The sequence below is a fragment of the Asterias rubens genome, chromosome 20 (genome assembly GCF_902459465.1).
Source record: "Asterias rubens chromosome 20, eAstRub1.3, whole genome shotgun sequence".
Classification (NCBI taxonomy): domain Eukaryota; kingdom Metazoa; phylum Echinodermata; class Asteroidea; order Forcipulatida; family Asteriidae; genus Asterias; species Asterias rubens.
Window position 1 is genome coordinate 9816197 of NC_047081.1, and position 27096 is coordinate 9843292.

General features: G+C 38.5%; 3 protein-coding genes across 7 annotated transcripts; 2 read left to right on the plus strand and 1 right to left on the minus strand.

The window, feature by feature from the left end:
- Positions 1–528: 528 nt before the first annotated feature.
- On the plus strand, positions 529–7622 carry LOC117303680 (autophagy protein 5-like). 2 transcript variants are annotated; one of them, XM_033787940.1, is made up of 9 exons: positions 529–583; positions 1796–1934; positions 2431–2558; positions 3135–3213; positions 3772–3934; positions 4665–4756; positions 4937–5048; positions 5728–5887; positions 6417–7622. In XM_033787940.1, exons 2-8 carry the CDS (start codon positions 1827–1829, stop codon positions 5871–5873), a joined length of 828 nt encoding a protein of 275 aa, XP_033643831.1. In that variant the 5' UTR covers positions 529–583; positions 1796–1826; the 3' UTR covers positions 5874–5887; positions 6417–7622. The 2 variants fall into 2 exon arrangements, with proteins under 2 accessions (XP_033643831.1, XP_033643832.1); XM_033787941.1 differs by having other exon boundaries at positions 544–607.
- A 2359-nt stretch (positions 7623–9981) lies between these two features.
- Positions 9982–14204, minus strand: LOC117303682 (peroxisomal membrane protein 11B-like). 3 transcript variants are annotated; one of them, XM_033787942.1, is made up of 4 exons: positions 13960–14204; positions 12228–12362; positions 11787–11902; positions 9982–11241 (listed from the first exon to the last, which is right to left on the minus strand). In XM_033787942.1, the coding sequence occupies exons 2-4, from the start codon at positions 12299–12301 to the stop codon at positions 10655–10657; spliced, it is 777 nt and encodes a 258-aa protein (XP_033643833.1). In that variant the 5' UTR covers positions 12302–12362; positions 13960–14204; the 3' UTR covers positions 9982–10654. The 3 variants fall into 3 exon arrangements, with proteins under 3 accessions (XP_033643833.1, XP_033643834.1, XP_033643835.1); XM_033787943.1 differs by having other exon boundaries at positions 13949–14204; XM_033787944.1 differs by lacking the exon at positions 13960–14204 and adding an exon at positions 13201–13294.
- A 173-nt stretch (positions 14205–14377) lies between these two features.
- On the plus strand, positions 14378–25600 carry LOC117303683 (adenosine kinase-like). Of its 2 annotated transcripts, none has more exons than XM_033787945.1 (10): positions 14378–14564; positions 18199–18273; positions 18601–18733; positions 19240–19409; positions 20298–20403; positions 21256–21426; positions 22299–22334; positions 22651–22765; positions 23086–23172; positions 23845–25600. In XM_033787945.1, the coding sequence occupies exons 1-10, from the start codon at positions 14524–14526 to the stop codon at positions 23967–23969; spliced, it is 1059 nt and encodes a 352-aa protein (XP_033643836.1). In that variant the 5' UTR covers positions 14378–14523; the 3' UTR covers positions 23970–25600. The 2 variants fall into 2 exon arrangements, with proteins under 2 accessions (XP_033643836.1, XP_033643837.1); XM_033787946.1 differs by lacking the exon at positions 14378–14564 and adding an exon at positions 16965–17133.
- The last annotated feature ends 1496 nt before the right edge of the window (positions 25601–27096 follow it).

The following is a 27096-nucleotide window of genomic DNA, read 5'->3' on the forward strand; positions in this document are numbered from 1 at the left end:
CTATCCACTGTGAGTGTGAATGAAGCTTCATGTCAAATGTTTAATTTTAGACTGTAGTACATTGTAAAAATAAACATTCTGTACTCGAAAGGTGTACTACCTAGTAACTCCATGCTATATATCCAGATACGGTCTCGAAGATCGAAAACAAAAGTTAAAAGAATTGTCCTCAGGTGCGAGCTCCCAAAAAGAGTTTGGAAAGGAAATACGCCTACCTTGCTTGGTTATTTTAATAGTATACTGCTTCAGTTTTCAATTGATAAACTCAAAAGACCTTGTTAGACCTAATGCCTGGCTGAACTTCTACAACTGATCACTACTTTTTTTGTTGTAAACAACGTCCGGCCGTCCATGGAGGTAGGTATAGAAATGTAGGCCTACGTGTAGGTTTTGTATGAAACTTGTTTACACGACCAAGCACGTTGTATAGACCATGCCACCTGACCGGTGTTCTGGATCACGTGGCAAAACAAATTTAAAATGTATAAAAAAATAGCTCTTGCATATTTTCTTTCTTGAGAGGGCGCTGTTTGTCAGTAGTTGGTTCAGTAAAATGGCGGCTTCAATATGAGATTGAGAGGAGGTGAGTTGAAGTTTCAGATCGGAGGTAGAATACCACATTTTTTCAGCATTATTTTTTATGTCACGATAGATGATGATCTTGTTCTGTAGAATTGGTGTAAATTCTCTCTCTGTGGCGACTTGAGCAGCGGAATAAAACCATGGAGCTATCATCATGATAAAACTTACTTATTTTTGTATAAATAAGTGTAAAATTTATTAAATTAAAATGCTTAAAAAAATTAATGTCATAAAAATTGAACTAAGATGAAATTAAAAAATGATATTTTTTAATAAATCAAATTAATTATTAAATTTAAATATTATTAAATATATAAATCATCAATTGAAATTAGTGTTGTATCAAAATTGAACTTGTTAATAACGATCATTATAATAAATCGTATAATAAATAGATAGTCCGCGTCCGTAGTCCTACAACTTTTGATGAGGTTCGTTCTGCTATCGTCGCGATAGCACAACTAGTGTGAGGGGATCCACTATATGAGGTTTGTTTGCTATCGTCTCCCTTCACGGGAGACGATAGCGGAACAAATAGCAGAAGGAACCTCATAGTTCTAGGAGTACTGGGGGACCTGGGACTGTGGAAGTAGAAGTAGCTGGCAGTGTTCTCCACATATGGCGGCGTTAAGACCACCCTGCAGTGCATAATCCCAGCCCCGGCTAGCCCACCTTGTTGAGCTGTTAATGGCTCCGCTTTTAACATCGGTCTCATCACTGTCACCATATGATAGCTCAACAAGGTGGGCTAAGCCCCGGCATGGTGGGCGTGTATCACGATCCTGGCCAGCTCCCAACATTCAGGCTGATTGTATTTGTTACAACCCCGCACAATCCCAGTCCTGGCATACAGGTCATTAGTTGCGATAACGTAACCCTCCTCCCGATGGCGTAGCCGGAGGGTTACGTTATCGCAACTAACAGGTCATTAGTGGTAAAACATTTTCCAACTCTGCATTTGGGCAATTTTTGGAATCGGATTATAGAAAATCATAGCAAGTCACTGAATCTGTGGGATACACAAACATTTGTCTCGGACATTAGTATAGCCTAACTATTGCTCGTTTACTTAAATTTTGCAGTATTGAATCAAGAGCCTGCTGTAAAAAGAATTCATTAAAAAAGAAATGTTGTACTAATTGCCAGAATAGGTTTGGTTGCTTTTTGTTTTATTTTTTCATTTTAAATTTGCTAATTTTTATTGTTACAACAGAATGACGACTGAAAAATAATAGCCAAACAATATGGCGGACGACCGTGAGATTTTACGAGAAGTTTGGGAAGGACGTATCCCGATCTGCTTCAACCTTGCAAGTGATGAGGTCACATCTGAACAACCGGACCCTTTTTTTGTGAGTTCTCGATTTGTATCGTTTTTGGTAGCCATTTTAAACAATCAGGCCTGGATTTTCATCTTTAAAAGGGTAAGGCCATTTTCATTTTGCAAACGGTGTTTCCATTAAACACCACTGGAAAAATGGGATTAACTATAGAATACAGGGCTACACTCTGCTAACCCTACCCTAACCCTAACCCTAACTCTAACCCTAACCACACATTTCCAAATTTTTAAATTACACTTGCAATTTCCTTTTCAAAGGTTTTTAACGAACTGTAAAATGTAAAATTTCATTCATTTTGAGCTCTTCTTTGATTTGAGTCTATTTATATGATCTACCAGTACCATGTTACTGATCCATCTTGCAATTGTTCCAGGGCAACATTTTTCCACCGCTACCTAGGCAGAACCCTGAAAAGTTGTCGTGGGCATTTTGATAAAAGCCATTCATGGGCGCAGCTATGGTCTCTTGGAAGGTAATAAACACAATTTGCTTTCCTTCCATGTAGCTGCTGATTTCAAGGCAAACATACATTACGCTCGTAACGGACAAAGTCCAGAAACATTTCAAGAAGTTTACAGATGAGACGGAGGAAGATGAGATGTGGTTTGACTATGAAGGGCAGTCCCTCAAGTGGTAAGTTGTTCTAGTTAAGTTTGTAATTTGGGTTTGCAGTAACACCATGTGTATAATAGATGGTAATGTGTACCGAAGACAATAAAGAATGTTAATTTTGTTTTTTACCCATACACCGATGTGTCTTAGCACTGTTTGTGTTGTTCACAGTCCTTTCCAAAGCTCTGATGTTCTATGAGAACTTGTCTTGCTATCATGTATTCTACTATCGCAGAGTAGATTTTTTTGGAATTTGGGAGACTTCTCTTCTACCATTGAGCAGACTTTTTCGGAATTTGAGAGACTTCTCAGTTCTGAAGAGAACTGTATTGCTTTTTAATTACTACCTGGACGGAAGGTAGAAAATCAGGTGGGACTACTTCTTTCACTTGGTGTATCGAGGAAGGAAGGATGGAAGGAAGATTGTTCCAACTGTTCCAGGGAAAACCCATGCAGTCCGGTAGGGACTAAAAACTCAATCTCCATAGTGCTCTGACAGGATTTGAACCAGGGTGCTTGAGGTTGAAGGCAAGGAAGGACACCAAATTGGTTCAAATTGGTTCCTTTATTAATGACCTTGTGTTGTATACTTTTCAGGCATTATCCTGTAGGAGTGTTGTTTGATCTGTATGCTCATGGGACAGCAATGCCTTGGAATGTTACGGTTCACTTCAAAGTAAGTTTAGATAATAACAACAATTAAATTTGTTTATGTAGCACATATCACATGTAGGTTTTCAATGGGGAACTCATCTCTGCTCTGACAAAGATAAATTGACTACAGCAGGACTTGAACCTACAACGCCCGGATTAACAAAGTTATTAATTACAAGTAGTATAGCAAAACCGAATACCTTAATGATTGAACGAAAACAAAAACCTTGCAAACCACAGCCTAGTTGCGTGTTCGATCTGGGTCCAATTTTGCTAAGCACAAAAATTTGCTTAGCGTGAAATGTTTGCCTTGATGCAAACAGGATTTCCCATCCAAATTTCTGCGTGATTTTCAAGATATAAGTATACAACAGCTGAATACCAGTAACAAGGAAAAGCAACAAAATGGAAATTCGGTTGGTAGGCCTAATCCTGTTTTTATCAAGGAAACAATTTCATGCTAAGCAAATTTGCGTGCTTAGCAGCTCTTTGAAATTGGGCCCAGTTGTCTTGAGGAGAGATTTGAAAGGCTCCAGTGATATTTAAACATTTTTTTTCTCCTTTATTTTTTGACTTACAGACCTTCCCAGAAGAGGACATACTTCACTGTAAAAGCAAAGAAGTGGTCGAGGCTCACTACATGTCATGTCTCAAAGAGGCAGATGTCTTAAAACATCGGAGTCACGTCATCAACAACATGCAGAAGAAAGATCACAAACAACTCTGGACTGGCTTGCAAAACGGTAAGGAACTGAACTAAAGGCAAATAATTTATACTTGTTCGGTAGCCCTTCTCTCACTTTGTGATTTATGTTTTATGGCAGGTTTTTTGTTGCTGTTTTTAACTCTTGGTAAGGGGCTACGAGACGAATTGTTTAAAAGGAAGGTACACGTTTGGTAATTACTCAAAACAAATATTAACTTAAAAACTGACTTGGTAATCAGCATTGGAGAGCTGTTGATAGTATAAAACATTGTGAGAAACGGCTCCCTCTGAAGTAGCATAGATTTTGAGAAAGAGGTAATTTCTCACTGAGATAATAAAAGACTTCTAGCCGGCAGTCTTTTATTCCTATCTGAAAGCATACAAATTCGTCCAACAAGGATGTTTTTTTCTCTCATCATTTTCGCGCAACTTCAATGACCACTTTAGCTCAAATTGTCACAGGCTTGTTATTTTATGCTTATGTTGGGATACACCAAGTGAGAAGCTTTGGCAATTACCAAACGTGTACCTTCCCTTTAAGAAAGGCTTAAATTGTAGGGCAACCTCTATTAAAAGTAGCCTTGTTCCACTGTGCCATACGCATTCATTCAGAGTTGTGTTTGGGTGTTCGTAGTCTCTTACTAAACTACACAACAGCATGTCTCTTTAGGCTGAGGAATTAAAATTGAAGCGGTAACTTATGACTGAGCAAGTCATCTTCTGATTAAATTGGTTATCTCTACATTTTTTCAATGACATCTTTGCAGATAAATTTGACCAGTTTTGGACTACAAACCGCCGTCTTATGGAGAGGTTAAACGATGAACCTTTCAAGTATGTCCCATTCAAAATCTACCAGGTGAGGTTGTGTAGAAAAACTACTGTACATATAACTTAAGGCACTGCATGGTGAGGTATTTGTGGTAACACCATGTGTGTATCTGCTTGCCAGGTAGAGTTTGTTCTTACTGTGGGTGCCGAGGGTTAATTTCAAGGCCTGATAAACTTATGTGTCTCATACTTTATTTTTGCTATGCAGCCACAAGTTACATATATTCAGAAATTGTTCCGGCCAGTAACGGAGCAGGGAGAACCACTCGTCTTAAAACACCTTCTGGGGGAAGCGATTCCAGAGAGTTTCAGCGGAACAGGTAGGAACGTGTCCTTAAAAGTAAACTTTACCTTGGATTTTCTTAACTGTTTGATTGTTATTTATTTCAAAAGGTGGTTTTGTTTTCAAGATATCGCCCAAAATCCGGGATGAATATGTCCCTAATAGAAATACATGCCAATGTGATAAATGTTACAACAGTTTTGCTTCTCAGATTCAAATTTTGGGGGATAAAAAGTGATATTTTACCAATTACTTCAAAGTGAAATGTTTCTCAAAATGCTTTTACTATCACATCAGAATAGAAGCTGCTGTAGGCTTCTTTACCGTTCGACATTAATTTAAAATATCAATCAATGTAACATTTATTTCCACATTCACATCACATGGAGGCTTCATACTAAAAGCCGAGGCTTGTGGCGGATGTGCCCGTTACAAGATTACAGAACAAAACAGGATAACAGCACTAAAATAGTCACTAACCTAACCGATACCTTCCCTTTAACAAGAAAGTTTTTCTAGTCATTTAGCATCTATTTAAGTTTTTATGGTTATTAATTTTTGGAGCTGCAGGCGAGGTCCTTTATGGCACAACCGGTTATAAACAGCTCCAGCTGGTCATTATCAACTGTTTAAACACCCCCACGTGACGCGCTCTCAACCAATAGGAGCAGCCAAACTGCCTGAGGTATTTATAAATGTCAATTTTTACTTGATAGATGGAGGTAAAACCAAGGTCTTAATACAAGGGATTGAGTCACCATTGGACACCCCGGTACAATGGCTCAGTGAGCACCTTAGTCATCCAGACAACTTCCTTCATATCTGCATAGTCCCCGCAACTGTCTCCAGTCATGAAATGTGAACTTCTAACGTATGGTGAGACGGGATACCAGATTACAAATTTTGATTTTTTTTAAAACTAAGTTTTTTTTATTTTATAGACTTTATTCATTTTTTATTCTCTGTGCATTTTCCTGCAGTTCGACCCTTGGTAGTCATGGGAAATGTGTTTTTAAAGAATAAACCATTAATGGGAAATATATTTTCAAAGAGTAAATCATTAATAAATGAATGAATAAATACCCTAGTTTAGGCATTCCTATTGGTTAAAAGGGGTCACCTGAACATTCTTAAGCATCCATTAAAACCTTGCTCGGTCCTGGCCCCCGGATAACGGACATCGCCTTTGGCTCTGTCCTTTACAACACAGCCATGGCCCTGCCAATTTTAAACGCTCAGTTAAGACCTTCTCGCTTACTCTTTCATTCCCTTCTTAAACTTTTGAATCCGTCGGAATATTCAACTGCCTCTCAATACCTTTTTTAACACGCAAGCCCCTGCTCTCATTGCTTTTAGGGAGTATGTTGGTTCGATTCCTGGTTATGACACTTGTGTTCTTTTGCAGAGAGCTCAACATGAATTGCTTCTCTTCATCCAGGAGTCAATGGGCTAGCAAAGGCTCCATACTGCACCGGGAGCCGAGGAAATTCTGAGAATGAACTGACCCGATGACATGGGTAGTATCTTGTACAGGTACACTATGTGGTATTTATACTAATTATAAATGCATTGTTAACTGTAATACTTGTGCTTTCAGATTTATTTTTTTTTTAAAGAAGGGACATCTTTGGTTACAATCTTGGCCTAGGAAGTTGTGCTTACTGGATTGTGTTCTAAGCAATAATTAGCCGGGGACCATATCCGATTAGGTCAGTAATATCCTGCTAAGCAACTTATTTTGTGCTTAACCAGTTGTGTGCTTTTAGTGAAATTTGGTACCTGGTTCAAATATAACCACTCTTTAACTCTTTTTCGTTTATGAGTTCCAAGTAATCACTAATTATCGTCAAATTTTCCAGTTTTCGCATCTTGGAAGTTTAGACTGCAATGTTCCTAAAATCAATGATGTTCCTTCTTCGTGAATTGCAATTTATTTATCACTTTTATGAACCAAAATTGTTTTTTGTAAACTTGTTATTCCTGAGAGAAGTGGAGTTTGTGTATGAAACTCTAGCGTTAGTTTGTAAATAATTCTTACACTGGTCTCTGTAGACCCATGTGGATTGTGCAGCTTACTTGACTGGAATCCCTTTGTAAATTGTAACCTTAAAGCTTTTAAAAGCAGCATCGAGTAGTGCTTAGCAGATTTCTTTGCTAAGCAAAAATTAGTGGGGCACCAGTTGCAGCAACAATGTCAACACTGTGGAATTTTGGCTGGTAACCAGTTTCTGTGCTTACCATTCAGGCAAGTGATTCCTCAGGTTTTTCCTTGACTCAGAATATTTCTCAACCTCCCTTTGAGTATTTAAATTTTCTTGAAAGAATTAAAGCAGTTATCAACAGGAGTAGGAGATAGTTCTCATAATGTCCAAACCGGCAGTTTAGGAATTCTGGTGATTTCTGGTAATTTGCAGAGTCTATAAACCTTTTTGCAAGACACAAACCTTGTTGAATGATCAATCTCGTTGGAACTAAACCCCTTGACATCAACACTCCACTCCAGTAATAGTGTTAAGGGGGTTTTGCTTGCTTTCAAACAGCTGTACGAAATGGGGGTGACCTTTCTCAGACTAGTTAAAGAGTAAAAAACTTTACCCCCCCCCCCACCCCCAATAAAAAAATATATTACATTCTATGAAATGTTAGGCTTTGCTTAAAATGTATTTTAAAATGCGATAATATTTACTTTAAACCTAGCTTACAACATATTTTAAAATGATATCTATATATATCGTAGGGGTTGTAAAAAAACCTATTTTATGTTGTGTGAGGCAAGTGCTTGAAAATCATAACAAATTGCTTCCAAGATTTAAATTTATTGATTTGCTATCGTGCTATATAATATAAAGATGTAGGTAATCATACCTATGCACTAGATACAAACTGTTACTTAACTTTACTGTCTCAGACAGATTCATTTTGCTTATTTACATTTAAATACAAATATATATATATATATTTATTTGATCAAAAACTCACAAGGACTGCACAGAAATTCTTGACAATGCTAATTAGCCTTTCAAATGAAAAAATGCTAATGACATTCACTCATGCGAACAGACTTGGAGCAAGTTTGAGCAAGGGACAATAGTCAACGATTTGGGGATGTTGCCTGGTACCCAGGATGTATTGCATGCATAGGTAACCATGGAACATTGCATTGTGGTATTTTGATGTACCTAGCGTCTGCTAGGAGCTATAGGGTCATTAACTGCAACTTCATATTCCTAGTCATTGAAAGGTCATTAAATAAAAAATTGCATATAAATGTGAAAAAATGAACCACAATCAACAAATGAACTGTCTTATTTAGAAATTGAAAGGTTGTTTTTGCCAAACAAACACTTTGAAGACCATTCTTGATCAATAAACCTTATTTACCGGGTGCTTCAAAATATGCAAAATATTTTATAGAGCTGCTCAAGCAGAAAATGTAGCCATGCATAACAAACATAGCCTTACCAGATATAAGGGTACCCAGCCAAACTACCATGTCACAAGTACAATTTATGATTTAGCAGACAACTGTTAAAGGATTTTAATTATGCATCAGGGATTTTGGTTTTACCCATATACACCAGAGATTATAATGCTTAATGGAACACGTTGCCTTGGATTGGACGAGTTGGTCTATAAAAAGCGTTTGTAACCGTTTGTTATAAAATGCATATGATTAGAAAGATATTTTAAAAGTATAATATAATGACCAACACAAGTATCACTCGAAATTGCGTGGTTTTCCTTTTACCTCGTCGACAAACACGGTCTGCCGTTTATGGGAGTCAAATTTTTGACAGCAATTGCCACGGTACCATGTGCTTTTGCTGCGGTGCCCTTTACAAAGTTCCAACAATGTATATTATATGGCTCTTTGGTTCCAATACAAATTAACATTTTCCTCATACTAGAAATGCCCCTTACCGGAGGAAAAAATGCTGAGCCCCTTCAAAAAAAAAATTCAAAGGCCTGAGCTTTAACTACTTATTGTTACTCAAACAATGCACCACTTGTCATGATTATAAACTACATATCAATTATAATGTATGTAACAATAAGCCAGCCAGTTTGAATAACTGTATTAAATTAACAATAATGTATAAAGTTTACTCGGATGGTGAATGTTTTCCTTTTTAAACAATTTCCTTACAGCCTTGGGCTGCCTTGGCGCTCCAAAGGCTTTTTCATGCGCAATATAAACCTCTACCCTCCCAGGTACCCATTTATACCCCTGAAGGAACTAAATTAGTTGAGACTGGGAACTAGACCAGCCACATAAGACGACAGTGAATGTGAACATTAAACTGTAGTGCACCAAGGCCACTGATAAAGGCTTCTATAAATTGTTAATTTGTTTTTAATATAATATATAAATAAATTATACTAAAGGCAGTGGACACTATTGGTAATTGCTCAAAATATTTATTAGCATAAAACCTTACTTGGTAATGAGTAATGGGGAGAGGTTGGTAGTATACAACATAGTGAGAAACGGCTCCCTCTGAAGTGCCATAGTTTTCGAGAAAGAAGTAATTTTCCATGAATTTGATTTTGAGACCTCAAGTTTAGAATTTGAGGTCTCGAAATCAACCATCTAAACGCACACAACTTCGTGTGACAAGGGTGTTTTTTTCTTTCATTATTATCTCCCAAGTTCGATGACCGATTGAGCTCAAATTTTCACAGGTTTGTTATTTTATGCATATGTTGAGATACACCAACTGTGAAGGCTAGTCTTTGACAATTACCAATAGTGTCCACTGCCTTTAAATATAATATCCAAATAAATTATGTTAAAGGAATAAGTTAATAGTTGGATTGGCAGGTCTTTGGAAAATGTAGAGATGATTTATGAAAAGAATTTTTTTTTTGATAATTGCACTGGGTTCTTTTACATGCGTTACACAACACACAGGACCAATCATGGCTTTACATCCCATCCGAAAGGACGAAGCGTCATGGTTATGTGTCTTGCTTTAAGGACACATTTATGTCACGACTGGGACTTGAACCACATCCAGCTGATCATAACCGCTAGGCCATGACACGTCATTACGCGGTTTTGCCGTAGTGTTTTCTGTTCTGACAACACATTTTGCTAAGCAATTAAGATTGATACACATTTAAGATCTTCAATCTTGAAGCTCTTTGTGAATTCAGCCCCAGGATGTGATAATAAAGTCCTTAAAACGTTAACTGCACCGAGTTTCAATATAAAACAAATTAATTAAAAAGTATTTGAATATTTAATGCTGAGACCATAGTAAACAAAATTGAACTTCACATTATTTAGTCTTCCACCACCATGAAAAAACTACACATAAATACACCATTCATGTTAGGGAGCGTCTCAAAAGTTGCAACGGTAGGAACGTAAATTTTGGATCAGTAGAGTATTCCAGTGCGGGGCTGTATGCTTCGTTTTTGAAAGGGCAAGGGCACCAAGGCATTTTTTTCTCAGTACCTCCGTGAAGTATCAGGCCTGCCAGTGGGCATCTATGGAGTGGTCCATTGGACCTTCTTCGCACCTAGAACATGTCTGACCTAAGAAGCTCCCTTACAATAAATTTTTGATGAGTTTACATCCAATTATTATTTAAAATATTCTTATTTAATATAAATGCTTCAACTAAAAAGAGAGCAATGTTATGGTTGTATCTTGAGCGTCGACTCCCACACCGTCGACAGTCCAACAAGCGAGCTAATAAGGCCACAAAGTCCCTGGACTCCAACTGGAATTGGGAGATATCCAAGACTTGAAAGCGGAAGGAATATATCAGCCGTGTTCTTCACTAAATCCAGAACGACTGGCATGTTTTGCTGAAGGCAAAGGATCACAAAGTCCAACTGACTACTGTTATTATTGGTGGATAAATGCTGCGAGTCTCGGCCATCTACCCCGTTGGAAGTGTAGTGATTCCCGATCCCGCCGCCGCCGACGCGCTTTGCGTAGAGGGCCATCGCGTCGTTCAGCACGTTTGAGAGTTCGTAGAGATCCCTTGACAGGTTCAGGATGAGAGTGGCCAGCCAGAATCGGGTGGAGAGGTTTGAGAGCCGCTTGCTGTCGACCTCGACGAGACCGATGCGATGCGCCCACAGGGTGTGGTCTATCAGGAGGTAGACTGACTGGTTGAGTTTGGCGAGAGTGATGGTGAAGCTGAGGAAGACGTCCGGTAAATGGATTGTCTTCATTGCTGCGGTGATTGCGTCAAAACTCTTTCCGAAGCGAAACACTGAAAATTATATTAACAAAATAAATTTGGTTAAGACTTATTTTATCACATGAACACCTTGGTATCGCTGGGCAATCTGATTGGTGTAAAAAACTGTAAGTGCCTCATCTTCCACCTTTGGGACCATGGTTCGAATCCAATCGGGGGCACTATGAAGATGGAGTTTTCAGACCCTACTTGAGTGCGTGGGTTTTCCCTGGAGTAATTCTTGGGGTTTTCCTCCCACATCTTAAACTGAAAGTTTCTACGTTGTCTGCTCTCTTCTCCTTTGGCTCTTGTAAGAGTGTTGAGAATATATCCAGATCTAGATTGCCAACAATATCCCGCTATCCAGTTTTCCTTTTCCTTTTTTTATTATTATACAAAATACAATAATAATAATGCAGAAGAGCTTATGAAGGTTATATTTCTGGCTACAAATGTTACTGGCCAACACATACGGTTATCAGAAAATGTATTTTATTATATTAAACTTTAAAATGGAGCACTCCCCAACCCTGCCCCTTTGAGTGATTTCATTTTGAGGCACAACGTCCCAAACCTACATTTCCTACTAGTGCCGATTGTTTTCTCCAGCGTCTTGACTTTCCTGATAAGGTCTGGATCCCCGCTGCCCTGTTCAAGACACCACCATAGGAGCTTACTACCATACTGACAGGTTCTGTTAAAAAGAGAAATGAGAATGTGTCAGGACTATGAAGCCCTTCCACGGCGTGACTGTAGACCTTTCCTTTGTGGCATGCAGCTAGAATTTTTGATAGCACATATGGGAGACCTTATGGAGACCAAGGAGCCTTTGTTGCCCCTGCTCTTGGCCTTAGTGCCCCTTCAGAAGTTCCCCGCAAAACAATTTGCTAAGTACAGACAAATTTTGCTTACCTGAAACTGGTTACCAGCCAAATTTCCACAAAATTCAAATTGTTGCACCTTGTACCTTTTCTAAGCAGTATTTTCTGCTAAACAGCTTTATGATAAGGCACTTGTACCTGTAAAATTTGTCCCTTCCAGCTGTCTGTCCACTAAACGTGATGATCTTCTTAGTTAAGTCCTTCGACATCATGGTCTTTCGATGATTTCAAATTTCCTCCGAGCCTAGATGAAGAACTACCTTAACCTAAGAACTGAAAGAGAACACAGAATAAGCCTTCATTCCATTTGGATTGTCATGCACAAATTTCATATTAGTTTTATTAGACTGTACTCTGGCTAAATAAAAAATATCAATACAAATCAATTACATAAAGATACAAAGAAGCAAAATAGCTTTTAAAAAATACCAAGCCAGTGAGTGAGTTGCGAGGAGCAACAGAGGTGACCAGGGCCCAATTTCATAGCTTAGCATGACATTTCTCCCTGGATAAAAACAGGAATGTCAATCAAATTCCCACATGGTTTTTAGGACAAGCAAACAGCAGCTGAATACCAATATCAAGAAATATCCCACAAACGGAATTGGCTGGTAACCCTGTTTTTATCAAGGAAGAAATTTAATGCTAAGCAAATTTGTGTGCTTAGCAGCGCTATGAAATTGGGCCCAGCACCTCTACAAAGCCGTCCTGCCACAACTTACAAGCTACAAGAAGTTCAATATCAATGCATAAAATACTGGTCCAGTAATTCATCATTGACTACAATACAACAGAGATTTGTTATCAAGAATTTTTGCATCTTTTTTAAAGAGCAAATAAAAATGTAATCCAAGATAGTGAATGAGCCTAGATAAGGTCGCATTATATTTGTAACTCCATTTGATTTAAAGGGTTTACGTACAATTTGTAGGACAAGGACATAAAACACAATACAATGTCCACAGATTTACTCTTTGAAGATATGCTGGTATACCACTCCTAGAACTATGAGGTTCTTTCCGCTACGGAACGAATCTATTAGCCTAAGAGAACTGGTATACCAGCAGCACTAATATACATTGTACATGCTAAAATAAAAGTTGTCTCCTACCCTAAAACGCAACCTAATTACGTGCATTGTGTTACTCATTTCTCAAAATGAACAGCACCTCATCAGCAAGTATTTCTTTGAGGAAAGATTTCTGCCAAAGTTGTAAATCTGCGGACTCTGACATGTCCTACAAATACAAAAACAAGACTCAAACCCTCATTTAATGTCTTAATACGTTTGTAAACGGGGTTCAATGACAATGTTCTTTACTCTGACGTGGAGCAATAAACAAGATTTTTGCTCAATGCTTTAAGAAATTAGAAAGTAGACACTATCACCATGCATTTAAAAACCATGATGGAATTTTTGTTTTTTGGGAAACAAATACACATTACTGTTTAGTGTTTACTTTTACAACTTTGTCTAGACCTTCATCGTCCGTCATTGTCGTCTGCTATTTTTACTTTGAACACAGAAAATTTTAACTTCACAATCACATTCACAAGAGTTTGCACTGGAAATTTCAGTAGGACTGTTATTATTACGTAATGACTGACGGTCCCCACCTACCCCTACTTCTAGAACTATGCGGTTACTAAATACTACAGTTAGTAGTTGCGATAATGTAACCCTCCTCCCGACGGCCGCATCGCAACGAACTATGCGGTTACGGGAGACGATAGCGAAACAACGAAACCGCATAGTTCTTGGAGTAGCGTCCCCACCTAGGTAGTAGTTACTAGTACTGTCCAAGTTTCAAACCAAGAAAGAAAGAAAGACTAAGTCAAAGAGGGAATACCGTTATTACGTAATACAAACCATTGACGGTCGCGCCTCCGTGTCAACAAACACAGTTCTTATATTCATCGGGTCCTCAGAACAGAGTCAGAGAGTAAATATCAACACCACCGTACACCACCGAAGTCTCAGCCAGCAAGTATATTCTTGCTTCTAACCCCTAGCCTATAGTCATATATTTTTAGTGTTTAATACGTCTGCAGACTACATGTACCTGCAAACAAAATTAATGTGTCGCCCCCATTTCAATCCCCATTTCCCCCCGATTTTTCCACGAGACCGCCAATGTGTCACAGCGCCACCACGCGACGCGGAAATAAAACAATAAAAAGAGAAATTTAGACTGGCGCCCTGTCGTCTGCCACTTTTTAGGAAGTGACCTTTTCAAGCATGGCCAGCATGCGTGCAAAGCGCGCGTGGCGTGGTTACCGTTTAACTCGATTACACACAAATCGGCGGCATTATTTTTGTGTGGGTCCAAATTTAGTCGCGATTCACGCAAAATCACCAGACACAGTTCAACTTGTTACGTAATACACGTACACACACCGTGTTTACCTTTTAGTGATAACATCTTCTGGTGATATGGCTGAACCACAAGCGAAAAGATCAAAGTTGGATGTACCGTGAGTTTGTAAAAAACAAAAAAAAGTTTCACTGCTTTTTGTTGTCTCGCTCTGCTGAACAATGACTTTTTACTGACAAAACGGCTAGCCGGTGTTTGTGTGACATGACTGTTCACAGCGACATTTCCTCCCGGTGAATTTTTGAGTAGAAGAATACTTGAAGTTTATTATTTTGTATAACTTCGACTTGACTTGATGATTTGATAGGGTCGGACTTGGCAGAGAGGGGGAAAGATTGGTTTTGTGAATTTTGCGAATTGTGTGCTTTGTGTCAAAGTCAAAATGAAATTGTGTATTTTGTTTGTAAATTTCTACCTCCAAACCAACCCTTTACCAACCACGATTGTTTTTGTAATTTAATATAATTGTTGTTTAATATAATTATTCCTAATTTTGTAATAGCCTGTGATACACAGTCATTGGTGTGTGTGTTGTGTGTGTGTTAGGCCATGTAGGAGCACTGCATCGGTCTCAAGTTCGGAGCCCACTTTCAATTTCATGTTAAAAAGCCTATTAACAAAATTAGTCAGTGTTAAAAAAGTTAGCACAAAAACATGCTAAGCACGGAAAAACGTTGTTTACAATAACCCGGAAAAAGGTTACCAGCCAAAGGCAAAATTAAGTTAATTTGTGTGACTGGTGTGCCACGCATGCTTAATTAGGAGCAAAGAAAATTGCTTTTATTTAAAATCAGACTTGTCTGCAATTTTAAACAGCTTTTACGACATTGTCTATGGGCCATGATTATTGATGGTTGAATCAAATATCATAATTATAGGACTTGGATCTAATTTCACTTTCGTATCCTTTTTCGTTGTGAGCAAGGCGCTTAACCATAATTGCTTCTCTGAAACCAGGTGTGTAAATGAGAACCTCTGAGAGCTTTAGAGTTTAGACAGTTGGAGTTGGACTTGGAGTTCAACCACGAATTAACATATGATCTGGACCAACAAAGCCTATAGGTCTCGAGGAACTAAAGGCGAGCCCACTTTACCTTCCCACTTTAGGAAAATTCATTATGAGCTCATTTTCAGCGCGATCGTTCATGAATACAGTTTGATTTAGAATTAGGCCTAGCATTATTTTTATGTTGACATCAGTGACATTTTATTATGTTTCTAACTTGTTGAAAAAAATAACATGTTAAAAGAATATCTTGGGGAAAATGTTTATTTTTTATATATTTTTTATTTATTTCAGACAGGATCAAACTTAAATCAGTTGAAAGCAAATATTTCTTTGCATAGTTATTTTAAATTATCAAATTTATAGGTTTTCCCAAAAGTACTTGTTTGGTATTCTTTAGGGGGGAAAAAAGTAAACTAAATGTTTAGAAAAAAAGTTGTTCAACAAACAGTTTATAATTTGACAAAATGTACTGTAAGTACACTGTTACCATAGAAATAGTATAGTTCCATTCGTTGTGTTATTGTTTAGTCAATACTGAGAAAGTATAGACGATGTGACCTGTGACATCACATATTTTTTACAAAAGAGCCACAGAGCCTGGACTTCCTGCAGGCATGATTTGTACACAGCCTAATAGAAGAAAACACAAAATCTTATATTTGATGGAAATTGCATTGTCTAATTTGTATCAACTTTTGATATGATGAAAGGGGGCACATCTCAAAACTTGTCCAGCTTTTTACTTTCATAACTCTTTGATTTATGTGGAAAATTATGACACAAAATGTCAACTCTCCCATAAGACCAGTGCAGTATATTGCCTGCCATAATACCTAAAGAATGCACAAGGTCACACTTATTGTAAACAAAGTTCACATGGTATTCCGCTGTGCCTCAATAGCTCAGTGTCAGGTGTCATGGGTTCAAATCCCAATGAGGTCCATTTGATTTTTCTCTCATCCCATGTTTGATTATAGTCAAAACTGTCACACGGTCAGTTTCCCATCATGCTAGAAGTGGAAGTGTATATATACTCTATTTACTTTTCAGGGTCAAGTTTTTGAATAATCTAACCATGGTCCCAACATGGAGGTCCACCATGGAGTAGACCTCCATGGTCCAACAGTCCAGTTAAGTTTGACATTGTTACCATTCAATCCCGTTATTATGCACCTTCTGTGCATGGCTGTACTTTACTTACCTAATTGCAATGTTCTGAGGTGGAAACCTTTTGATCTGCATTTGCATTGAATGCCCAAATTGAATAGACTCTACATATTATATGCACACAAACTTATTGTCAAAGCACTGGTCCTGTGATAATTTTTATAAAGCAAATAAAGCCCTAATCAAAGTCCAATTCATCAGTGGAAACACCTGTTGTGTAAATGGTATAGCCCAAAACAGCCCATCTGGTCATGGAAGGGGGGGGTGATAGCAAATGGACTGGTCCATTGTGGGATTGCATGTAATTTGCTGTGTAATGTTGAAAGTGTCCTTTTAGAACTGAGGGACCAAGAGAGTAGGAGGTGCCGGTAGTTCCTGTGTGTGGTGCAGCTTGTGTATTGTTGGCTAACTACTACTACGTGTACACTGTACATTGGTACCATTATTCTGTTTGACTTAAAGCTACATTTAAGCAGTGATTAGCAATGGCGAGGTACGTACAGGTGGAAATTACACTGCTAATACAGCTAATGGCGATTGTTGGACTTGTATTAATTATTTTATGAGTTGAGATTTGTTGTTGTGACCATGGAGCAAATACTTACTCCATGCTGTGACCATGGAGGTAGAATGACTGGCTACCTAGCCTCCATGGATAGAGAAAACATTCTCTTTACAGAGTTGCAAATTATTGTTGGCAAAGAATCCATGCACAAACACCGTATAGCATTCCATCCACAACTGAGACTTGTTCCCTCAATACTTCAATACTTCTACCACAGGCCTTTTTGAGATATGGCGGACACAACACTACAACACTATAAGGTTTGGGTAAATTTGTGTGCATACACCCAAACCAAACAGTACACTCCTATCACGTCCGCCATACCTCAAAAACCCTTATGGAGCTATGCTTCTAAAGTTCTACCTCCATGCTGTAACACCTCAGAAATTAGCAACTTAGGGTGGGGTGGTATAATTGTTTTCAAGTGGTATTTTTACTTCTACTATTTGAGTTTAGTTTGGTATTTCTTTGGAGGATTCTGTGTTGATAAATTTTATAATCTGAGCTTTTCAGATTGAGATTAACTGGGTTATTTAAATTCAAAACATTTTTAACACTTAGTTCTTGACAGCTACTGAGTACTGGGCCCAATTTCATGGCTCTGCTTACTGTAAATAAGCGTAGATATAGGCACTTGCGTAAGCAGGGAATTCTGTGCTTACGTCGAGCATATTTAACAGGTTAGCATGGAATTTTGGTTGAGTGCCCATGCATACTCCACATTATTAGACATTCTCCAATAACACCGCTAGCGTGGAAATTCGGCGCTTGTCTGCAAGCGATGAACGGTGATCATAAGCGCAGAATTCGGCGGTAAGCTAAGCCATCATACTGGGACCTGGTCAGTTTGTACTTGTGACTTTTCAAAGTATAAATTTATTGAAAATTATATGAGGAATTTATGCACTCTTCCTTAAGCAATAAAATAGATGTACTTCCCTTTTAAATGTAACTGTAATGATTTACGTTAATCTTTTTTGTTTTCTTGTTCAGGGAAGGTATTATCTTCGGAATCGGCAATCCGCTCTTGGACATTTCAGCCAAAGCTGACAAGGATTTCCTCAGCAAGTGAGTCACGTTTTTCCCTCTTCTCTGCTTATTTTGGTTTTTATTGAAGAAAATGATCGGACTGTTGGCTTTCATACTTCCAGGGATGGAAAATGTCTCTAAAAGGCATCGTCGTACAACCTTTGGTAATTTTCAAAGACCTGGGTTCTAACTTGATTATATCATAACATACATCAAGTAACAAACCTGTGAACATTTGGACTCAATTGGTCATTGAAGTTGCAAGAAAGAGGATAATGAAAGAAAATATGAAAAATGTCTTATTGACCCAGACTAAATCACCCACTCTTTTATTTTATCTTAATTTCTGAATATCTTTTGTTTAAGGTATGATTTGGAGGCCAACTGTGCAATCTTGGCGGAGGAGAAGCACTTGCCGTTATACGAAGAGATGATAAAAAAATTTGACGTGGAGTACATTCCAGGCGGTGCTTGTCAAAACAGTTTGAGGGTGCTTCAGGTATGTGCCAAGATGCTGAACATTCTTTGGTCAAGTTCACACGAGAGCAATTTAGCAAGGGTCCTTTGCTTAACGGGAGCATAAAATTTTACAAAATGTATCTCGTGTCCAAGTTCTTTTGGACAATAACTGCTTCATTTTTTACAACCATGCTAAAAATTAAGCAAGGGACCCCAGTTAAATTGCTGTCGTGTCATTAGCACTGAAGACCAATGCTTAACTTAACTTAACTAGTCATTGTTTAGTGACTGGTAGGGCATACACACACATAAGTTGAAGTGCGAATGACCCTTGTCATGCCATGTCAACACTACCTGGGACTACTGATTGTACAGTTTAGTTTTCTGATAACTGGTCCATTAATATTATTTGAGTAGTGTGTAAAGCGCTTATGTGGCCACTGTTGATGGACAGTTGCAAAGGTGGGTGGGGCAGACTATAATAAATCAGTCTGAAATCTGAATAAATCTCACAACTTGATCCTTTGCTTTTCGTCTAATTTCTAGTGGGTTCTGGAGGAGCCAGAGAGGGCGGTATTCTCTGGTTGTATCGGCGAGGACGAATACGCCAAGAACATGAAAGAGAAGATGGCTGAAGCTAAAGTCCGTACAGCGTACCTCGTCAATGCTGAACAGCCAACAGGCACATGTGCCGCTCTAATCACCGGCAACAACAGGTGAGCAATTCTTGTATTTCAACCCACTGTATTTGTGACCCGTGAGGGCCCTCTGAGAACTTCCGGGGTATACACGATAATTGACTGACTGCTCCTTTAAAGACAGTGGACTCTATTGGTAATTGTCAAAGACTATCCTTCACAGTTAGTGTATCTCAACATATTCATAAAATAACTAACCTGTGAAAATTTGAGCTCAATCGGTCATCGAAGTTGCAAGATAACAATGAAACAAAAAATAACCCTTGTCACACAAGTTGTGTGTTTAGATGGTTGATTTCGAGACCTCAAGTTCTAAATCTGAGGTCTCGAAACCAATTTCGTGGAAAATTACTTCTTTCTCAAAAACTATGGCACTTCAGAGGGAGCCGTTTCTCACAATGTTTTATACCATCAACCTCTCCCCATTACTTGTCACCAAGAAAGGTTTTATGCCAATAATTATTTTGAGTAGTTACCAATAGTGTCCACTGCCTTTAAGAGTTATTGTTCGTCCAGTCGTAAACTGTTTGGGGTATGCAGCTAAAATGATACCGAGGCCAACATCCTTTCAAACTGTGAAGAGGGTGGTAAACCCTGTTTCAGCCTCATGAGTAGGTGGCAATGTGTTCCTGTGGTGGTGTAGTGTAGCCCTGACCTTGATGTGGCCGTATGGCATTGTGATGTTAGGTGATCTCTCACAAAAGATAAAAATGACAATGCCTCGTGCACAATTCTTTATAATAAAAATACAGTCGCGCCAGGCATGCAGTTTTGATTTTCCTCTGTGGATTTGTTTGCGTTGATTGGCGTGTACATTTCATTTGTACAGAATGACGGAGATCGCATCACAGACACAGATTTCTTGTCTTAGATGAAAAAGTTTGATCATTTGTTTTTGTCCTTCAGGTCACTTGTTGCCAATTTAGCAGCAGCAAACCACTTCAAGCTCGATCATCTACTCAAACCAGAGAACTGGGCACTCATTGAAAAGGCTGAATATTTCTACAATACTGTGAGTATTAAAGGAACTCTCATGAGTCATGCATACATATTACCACCGAGACTTTGTAAACATCAACACTTTGTGACTCAGGCCCCATTTCATGGCTCTGCTTACCGTAAAAAACAATAGACGCTTACAGAAGCAGGGATTTCTCATTTACGTCAAGCGTGATTCACAGGTTAGCAGTGAATCGTTGCTTGTGCGCATGCTACTCCACATTACTAGGCATTCTTTGCTTACACAGCGCTGCACAGAAATTTGGTGTTTACCCTGTAAGCAAAAAATGGTAATCGCAAGCGTAGAAGGCGGCGGTAAGCAGAGCTATGAAGTTAGGCCCTCGTCTAGAATGCAATGCAGGGGTTATGGGTTCCAATTCCACCTGAGTAGGATGTGAACGTTTATGTTCAAGAGGATTATGGGGAGTATTTAATAGTTTAAATGCACTCATGCCCCCTCTATTTGGGTCCAGTAAATATTCTGAGCTTCAAGAACTGCGGTCTTGTGGTATTTACACTCAAAGATCGCGTCCTGAAGTTAATAACGAAGAGTCCCCTCGATCCACTTAGTGATTTCCTACCTCCCGCCAAGGTAGAACTAAACAGGACAGTTCTTTTCAGAACTCATATTCTCAACATTTGAACATCAGCTATAACACAGTTACACGATTTTCATTACATTGTTTTACTCATTTCCAAAAACTACAGCACCTCAGCATTATTATTTTAAGGTACGCTTTCTACCATCAATATCTTCAAACGGTGTAAGTTTCATGTAAATCTGTGGACATTGTGTTTTGTGTTACAAAAAGTACCCAAATTCTTTAACCGGAAACTTAACCCTTTTTTCCTTTGGCCTTTTCAGGGATTTCATCTAACCGTGTCTCCCGAGGCGATGCTGGCTATTGCAAAACATGCCGACGAGAAGAACAAAGTCTACATGACCAATCTGTCAGCTCCCTTTATCTGTCAATTCTTTAAGAAGCCACAGATGGAGGTTATGCCTTATGTAGATTACTTGTTTGGAAATGAAACGGTAAGTCTCCTATCTCGTCCACTGGGGTTTTCAAAAATTTATCCCATGGCTGCCGTTTCCCAGGTTAATAAAATAATGACTAGTTCTTATATAGTGTATTTCACCATAAAGTATCAACACACTCTACATTAGTGCCCTGGTCGTTGGGCCAAAATGAGTGATCCTTGGCTATACCTGAATTAATGGTTGTATGGCTTCTGACTGCCATCATAGGGCTATCTAGCTTAGTTGGTAGAATGCCGGTGTGTTAATCCGGTGGTCATTGGTCCCAGTCCCACTTGAGCTCCCTTTATCTGTCAGTTCTTTAAGAAGCCACAGATGGAGGGTATGCCTTATGTAGATTACTTGTTTGGAAATGAAATGGTAAGTCTGGCCTTGGAGTACATCATCTTTCGACCACAAGGGTTTTAGCAAGAGTTTTTCGTAATTCCGCACAATCCAACACCAAAGAGTCTTGTTCCAAGCTTTACATGGTGTGATGGATAAGAATAAACTATAAGTAATTGTAAACTTGCGGCTACTACCCTTTAATAATTCTCTTTTGAGTGAGCGTTGGCTCTGAAAAGAGCCGGTTTGGTCTTGACATTTCGAACAGTATACTCTGCTCGTCTTCAGGAGACAGCTGTTCGTCTTTCTCCTGAACACAAGCAGGGTATACTGCTTGAAACCTTAAGGGGTTAAACCTTTCTGTTTCAGATATCAAAATAATAAACCTCAAACAAAACAGTCTGGGTAAAACAACAAAATTAATCAAGATTGCTTGTTTTGACATAACTATATTTTTAAACAACTTTGGAATTGTGTCAATGTTGTCGCTGTTATCTGCTCGTTTGTTATTAAATTTTCTCTTCCATTTTCTTTTTTTTTTTTAGGAATTTGGAATCTTTGCCAAAGAACAAGACTTTGGGGTGAGTTCAACAAAATATTTTGTGTAGGAACTATCTCAGTGTGTAGAGGTCTGACACAGTTTGCAGGGATAAGAAATTTCAGACTTCTTACGGAATTCAGACAATTGCAAAAAAAAACAACACTGTAATTGTTCGTTAGATATAAAGAAATCATGCTCTTTGTGCTGCGTTGGCCTGTGCAAGGTTCTAATACAAATTAATATTCCCCCCATAGAAGTGCCCTTACCAGAGAAAAATTGCTGTGCCCTTCAAGAAAAATCAAAAGCTGCCCTTGGAGTTATTATAAATTTATACCATTTTTTTTATTTGGTTACAGACAGAAGATCTTGAAGAGATTGCCCTCAAGACAGCTGCCTTAGAAAAGAAGAACACAAAACGCCAACGCGTTGTGATCATCACACAAGGTGCAGATGACACCATCGTTGCACAAGGTGAGTGTTGTTACTTAATGCAGGCCTGAAACTACATGGAGGGCAGTAACCTTTTTGAGGTATGGTGGACACTTTAGAAGTGGACTGTTCGGTTTGGTCGATACAGACAAGTTTACCCAAACTTTACAGTGTCACAGTATTGTTTCCAAGATATCTCAAAGAGCTTATGGCCGTTGATGCCCCATGTCTTGGCTTTGACAAAGTTTCCAAGACTTTAAGATTTTCCAATGGGGTGCCCTATTTCAAAATACAAAGCTGATATTCCAGGCCTGTTAATGGAAAAACACCTTCTTCAAGACTGTGTTTGTTCTTGCATGTAGATGGTAAGGTGACGAAGTACCCGGTACTGAAGTTGACATCAGATGAAATCGTAGACACCAATGGAGCCGGTGATGCATTTGTAGGAGGTAGGTCAAATTTCATGTAGGGCAATGCGCCTTATTTTTGACTGTGGAGGGCGCTATAAATAGTATTTTTTATCACTTCCGAGGATATACACGATTCGCCCTGCACAGATTAATAGGCGTTCTGTCACTTTTGTTGCGCCGTAGTTTCAATTTGCTTTAGAGGTGGATTATAACGGCTCCTTTAAAAGTCTTATTGTCCATGATGGATATGATGTCTATGGTGGTAATGTGTTCCAATCTTTCATAACAGTTATGGGTATGAATGAATATACCCCCGGAAGTGATTGATAGCGCCCTCAAGCGGTAAAAAATATGGCCCATTCCACAGTTCTTATGTAGTTTTGAGATTCATTGGGCTGAAGTTACCTTACTGAATAGGTTTATAAAACCTGGTTATGAAAATAACTTTTCAGTCCCCCGAATCCCGAAAATCTGCTCCTAGGTAGTAGAATATAAGGCAAGACAAATTCTCAAAAGAACATAATCTACTTGGCAAGTAGATACACACATGGATTTATTACCATGAACCAAATGTGTTTAAAAAATAACTATTATCCTCATGTAAGGAAATTAGTAGACCTCGGAAAGCTTTACGGGAAGGCGCACCTTACAAATGCTGTAATATTATCATAACTATAACATTCATTCTTCCAATCTATTCTTAATCTCTAGGATTCCTTGCACAGATGGTTCAAGGAAAAGAGATTTCAGATTGCGTCCGATGTGCCAACTACACCGCAAGCTACATCATTCAAAGATCAGGGGTCTCATTCGAAGGAAAGGCTGACTTCAAATAATTCAAATCCACTCAACATTCATCGTAAAAATTGTTTATTAAAAAAATTAGGAAAGCCCCTCTCCTATTTGTCAAGGTTGTAATGAGAAGAGTCAAATACATTTCAAGATTGACCGGTGCACTGCCAAAACAATCAATAGGGGACTTTTGAGATGTCGGTGGCAGCAGACATATCGGTACTTTTTTGCGACTCTGAGCGTGCGCGCGCAGGCTCAGTATTGCGTGCATAAGTCAGAGCGCGCGAACTACCGTGATAAAGAACCGTCTAAAAGTCTCCCGTTCTTTAGATTATGTTGAAAATTGTTTTAAAATTTACGTGGTGGTGGGCTTCGATATAAATTCATGTTTGGTTCAGTTGTCGAACTTTGTGGGTAGATAACAGTGTTCTGGCTTATAGAGGCAGTTGAGGAAATAAAATAACCATACCCTATTTGCATACAGGGGTACATCTCAACAGTGCATTACCATATTACATTGCCCCTTGCAAAATCAGTTTCTATTTTACAGCATTGATTGGCATGAGTTTTGGGAAGCCATTTGATTTATAAAAGTCTTGCCTTTTATTGTGTATCGAATAATCCCTTTGTTGCTTTGAAGTTCGCCAACTTGTAGGGCAGACAGTATGTGCGTTAAAATGCGTACATCAAAGAAGTACGCAGCGTTCCCGGTTTGATTTCTACGACACCTGCATGCACACCTACACGCACACACTCACACAGGCATGTGTATGGTGCAGACCAAGGACTTCTCTTCGTTCTCCCATTGTTTGGACATAGTTTGGTTTTCAGACGTCCCCATTGGTTTTGTACACAAAATCTACTGAGGACTGTCCCCGGTGTGACTTTTTCCCCGGATCCCTTTTGTTAAAGTCCTCGATTATCAATAGTAGACATGCCCACAAACACCTGTTGTCCTTTCTGTTGTTCCCGTATTGAAGCAATCCCTATTGGTTTTGTACACAAATGACTAGTGAGGACCCATGAAAACAAAGAACCGACTAGTGAGGACCTATTGCATACACACAGTCGTGTTTGACCATTACGTTAGAGGACGCCTAATGTACTTTCTGTTGTTCCCGTATTGAAGCAATCCCGTTTGGTTTTGTACACAAATGACTATAGTGAGGACCCATGAAAACAAAGAACCGACTAGTGAGGACCTATTGTCCCTGTTGAAACAAGTCCTCGGAGAGTAGGCCACACAAACCCCATGTTGTAGGGCAGATTTTTGAATGGTGATGTCATATTCAATACGGTCTATACTGGCTTATAATGTTGAGCTAGCTTTCTCTTCTACTCTAAACTTGGGTTCCTTTTGTTGTTCATTTTGTTGTTCACTTGCAGACACCACCTGTATGGATACTTATATTTTATTTTGTCAGAATGCTATTTTACACAATTTGAATGTTCAATCAATTATCAAACAACTTAAAGTTGTTGAGTAGATTATAATCTTTGAATGTATTCTTCTGGAAATAAATTACCTAAATGGTTTGATGTCGAACAAAGGAAACATTTACTTGGGCGGGATTTGAACCAATGACCTCTGGTTTAATGTGACGGATGTTGTTGCTTCAGATACCGCTTTTGTCAATTTTTCTTTGTCCAACCCCAAACCATTTCTTAAAAATAACTCAGTTAGTTTCCCTTGTGATTTTTAATTTTATAATTGAATTAAATGGTAATGAAACTCTGTGTTTTCCCTTAGCAACTTGTTAATGCAGGGTTGTCTATTTGTCTACACTTTTTGGGGGGAAAAAAATAAATTTGTAAACCAGTATTGTCTCAACATTTGACAAAAAAATAGGTTAGTGGGATCCAATCATACCAAATGCATTGTTGTTTTAAAACTATCGTAGTCTAGGCCCTCAAAATCTTTTTATTAGTGACATTTTAGGATGCAATTTGTCACAACCTAGGGGCTCTGTGCTTAAACTTTTGAGTGGATTTGATCAATTTAAGCTCTAAAGACGGTCCTGTTTGACTTAGGAATGGAAGGAATGCCTAGTGGCAGCAAGTCGGTCTGGGGAAAAACATTTGGTTTTTTTTTTTCCTGGGGGTATATTGCACAAAATTCCAAACGGCTTACCTGCCAAAATTAAAAGAAACCTAAAGGTTGCCTTAAAATATATTGGTCTTCAAGAGGCTGACAGAATAAATTTGTTCGGTTTTTAAGAAGCTTTTTGAAATTTTTAATATTTCGAATTGATTGCCAAATGCTACAAAAAAAAGATGGTGCACTCTCAATACGGCGAAAATGTACAATAGCGCCCTCTTTTGAATCAATTTCTCATTCAGCCCAGACACATGTGATGATACCCCAGTTTAAAAAACTAAAGCGACAAGACCACCAAAGTATAGTTTTCAACAAATAATTGAGGTTGATTGGTTGTCAGCTTATCGCTCTTGTGAAAACTGGGCCCAATTTCGTAGAGCTGCTAAGCAAAACAAAATAATTGCTTAGCATGAAATGTCTTCCTTGAGAATAGGATTACCAACCAAAATTTCAAATTGTTGCATATTGTTTGTTGCTGGTATTTTGCTTATCCTGAAAATCATCCGAAAATTTGGTTGGTAACCCTGTTTTTATCAAGGCAAAATATTATTGTCATACTATAGGCAATGTTTGTGCTTAGCAGCTCTATGAAATTGGGCCCAGATCAGAACCATTGACACTTCGACAGAGGCAAGTGGCGGGTTGCAAGTTGTTTTTTACGATAATAGGAGGGATATTTTTGAGTGAGTTTTCATTGCAAGCACCGTACTGATAATAAGTTAATGGGTCTAGCCATACAGAGTAAGTCTCTGCCCTTAGGCCTACTCTATCTCCATGGTCTACCTCCAACGCATGAACTACCAAAATATTGAATGCTGGTTATAAACACTTTCGGGAATAATAATATTTAAAAAAAACAATCAAAACATATTTTGTTTACAACACCTTTTTTTTTTGAAGTTTTTTTTTTCTTTTCTTTTTTCTGGGGGGGGGGGGGATATAATGCATTATTTGGACAAACTTTTCACAAGGTTGCGCGGTTATAGGAAAAGATATCAAATTGTTATAATTTGCAGTAGGCCTATCTCTGAGATTACTCGGTGTATTCCAGTTGCAGATTCTTCTTCTTGAAT

Bases quoted from the DNA above. Each gene is read 5' to 3' on its own strand.
- LOC117303680 (XM_033787940.1), top strand. From the start codon at position 1,827: ATGGCGGACGACCGTGAGATTTTACGAGAAGTTTGGGAAGGACGTATC. The intron at 1,935-2,430 runs GTGAGTTCTCGA...CCTTCCATGTAG, and splicing joins AACAACCGGACCCTTTTTTT to CTGCTGATTTCAAGGCAAAC. The intron at 2,559-3,134 runs GTAAGTTGTTCT...TATACTTTTCAG, and splicing joins GAAGGGCAGTCCCTCAAGTG to GCATTATCCTGTAGGAGTGT.
- LOC117303682 (XM_033787942.1), bottom strand. From the start codon at position 12,301: ATGATGTCGAAGGACTTAACTAAGAAGATCATCACGTTTAGTGGACAG. The intron at 11,903-12,227 runs GTACAAGTGCCT...TCTTTTTAACAG, and splicing joins GGAAGGGACAAATTTTACAG to AACCTGTCAGTATGGTAGTA. The intron at 11,242-11,786 runs GTAGGTTTGGGA...TATAATTTTCAG, and splicing joins AATCGGCACTAGTAGGAAAT to TGTTTCGCTTCGGAAAGAGT.
- LOC117303683 (XM_033787945.1), top strand. From the start codon at position 14,524: ATGGCTGAACCACAAGCGAAAAGATCAAAGTTGGATGTACC. The intron at 14,565-18,198 runs GTGAGTTTGTAA...TTTCTTGTTCAG, and splicing joins AGATCAAAGTTGGATGTACC to GGAAGGTATTATCTTCGGAA. The intron at 18,734-19,239 runs GTATGTGCCAAG...TCTAATTTCTAG, and splicing joins ACAGTTTGAGGGTGCTTCAG to TGGGTTCTGGAGGAGCCAGA.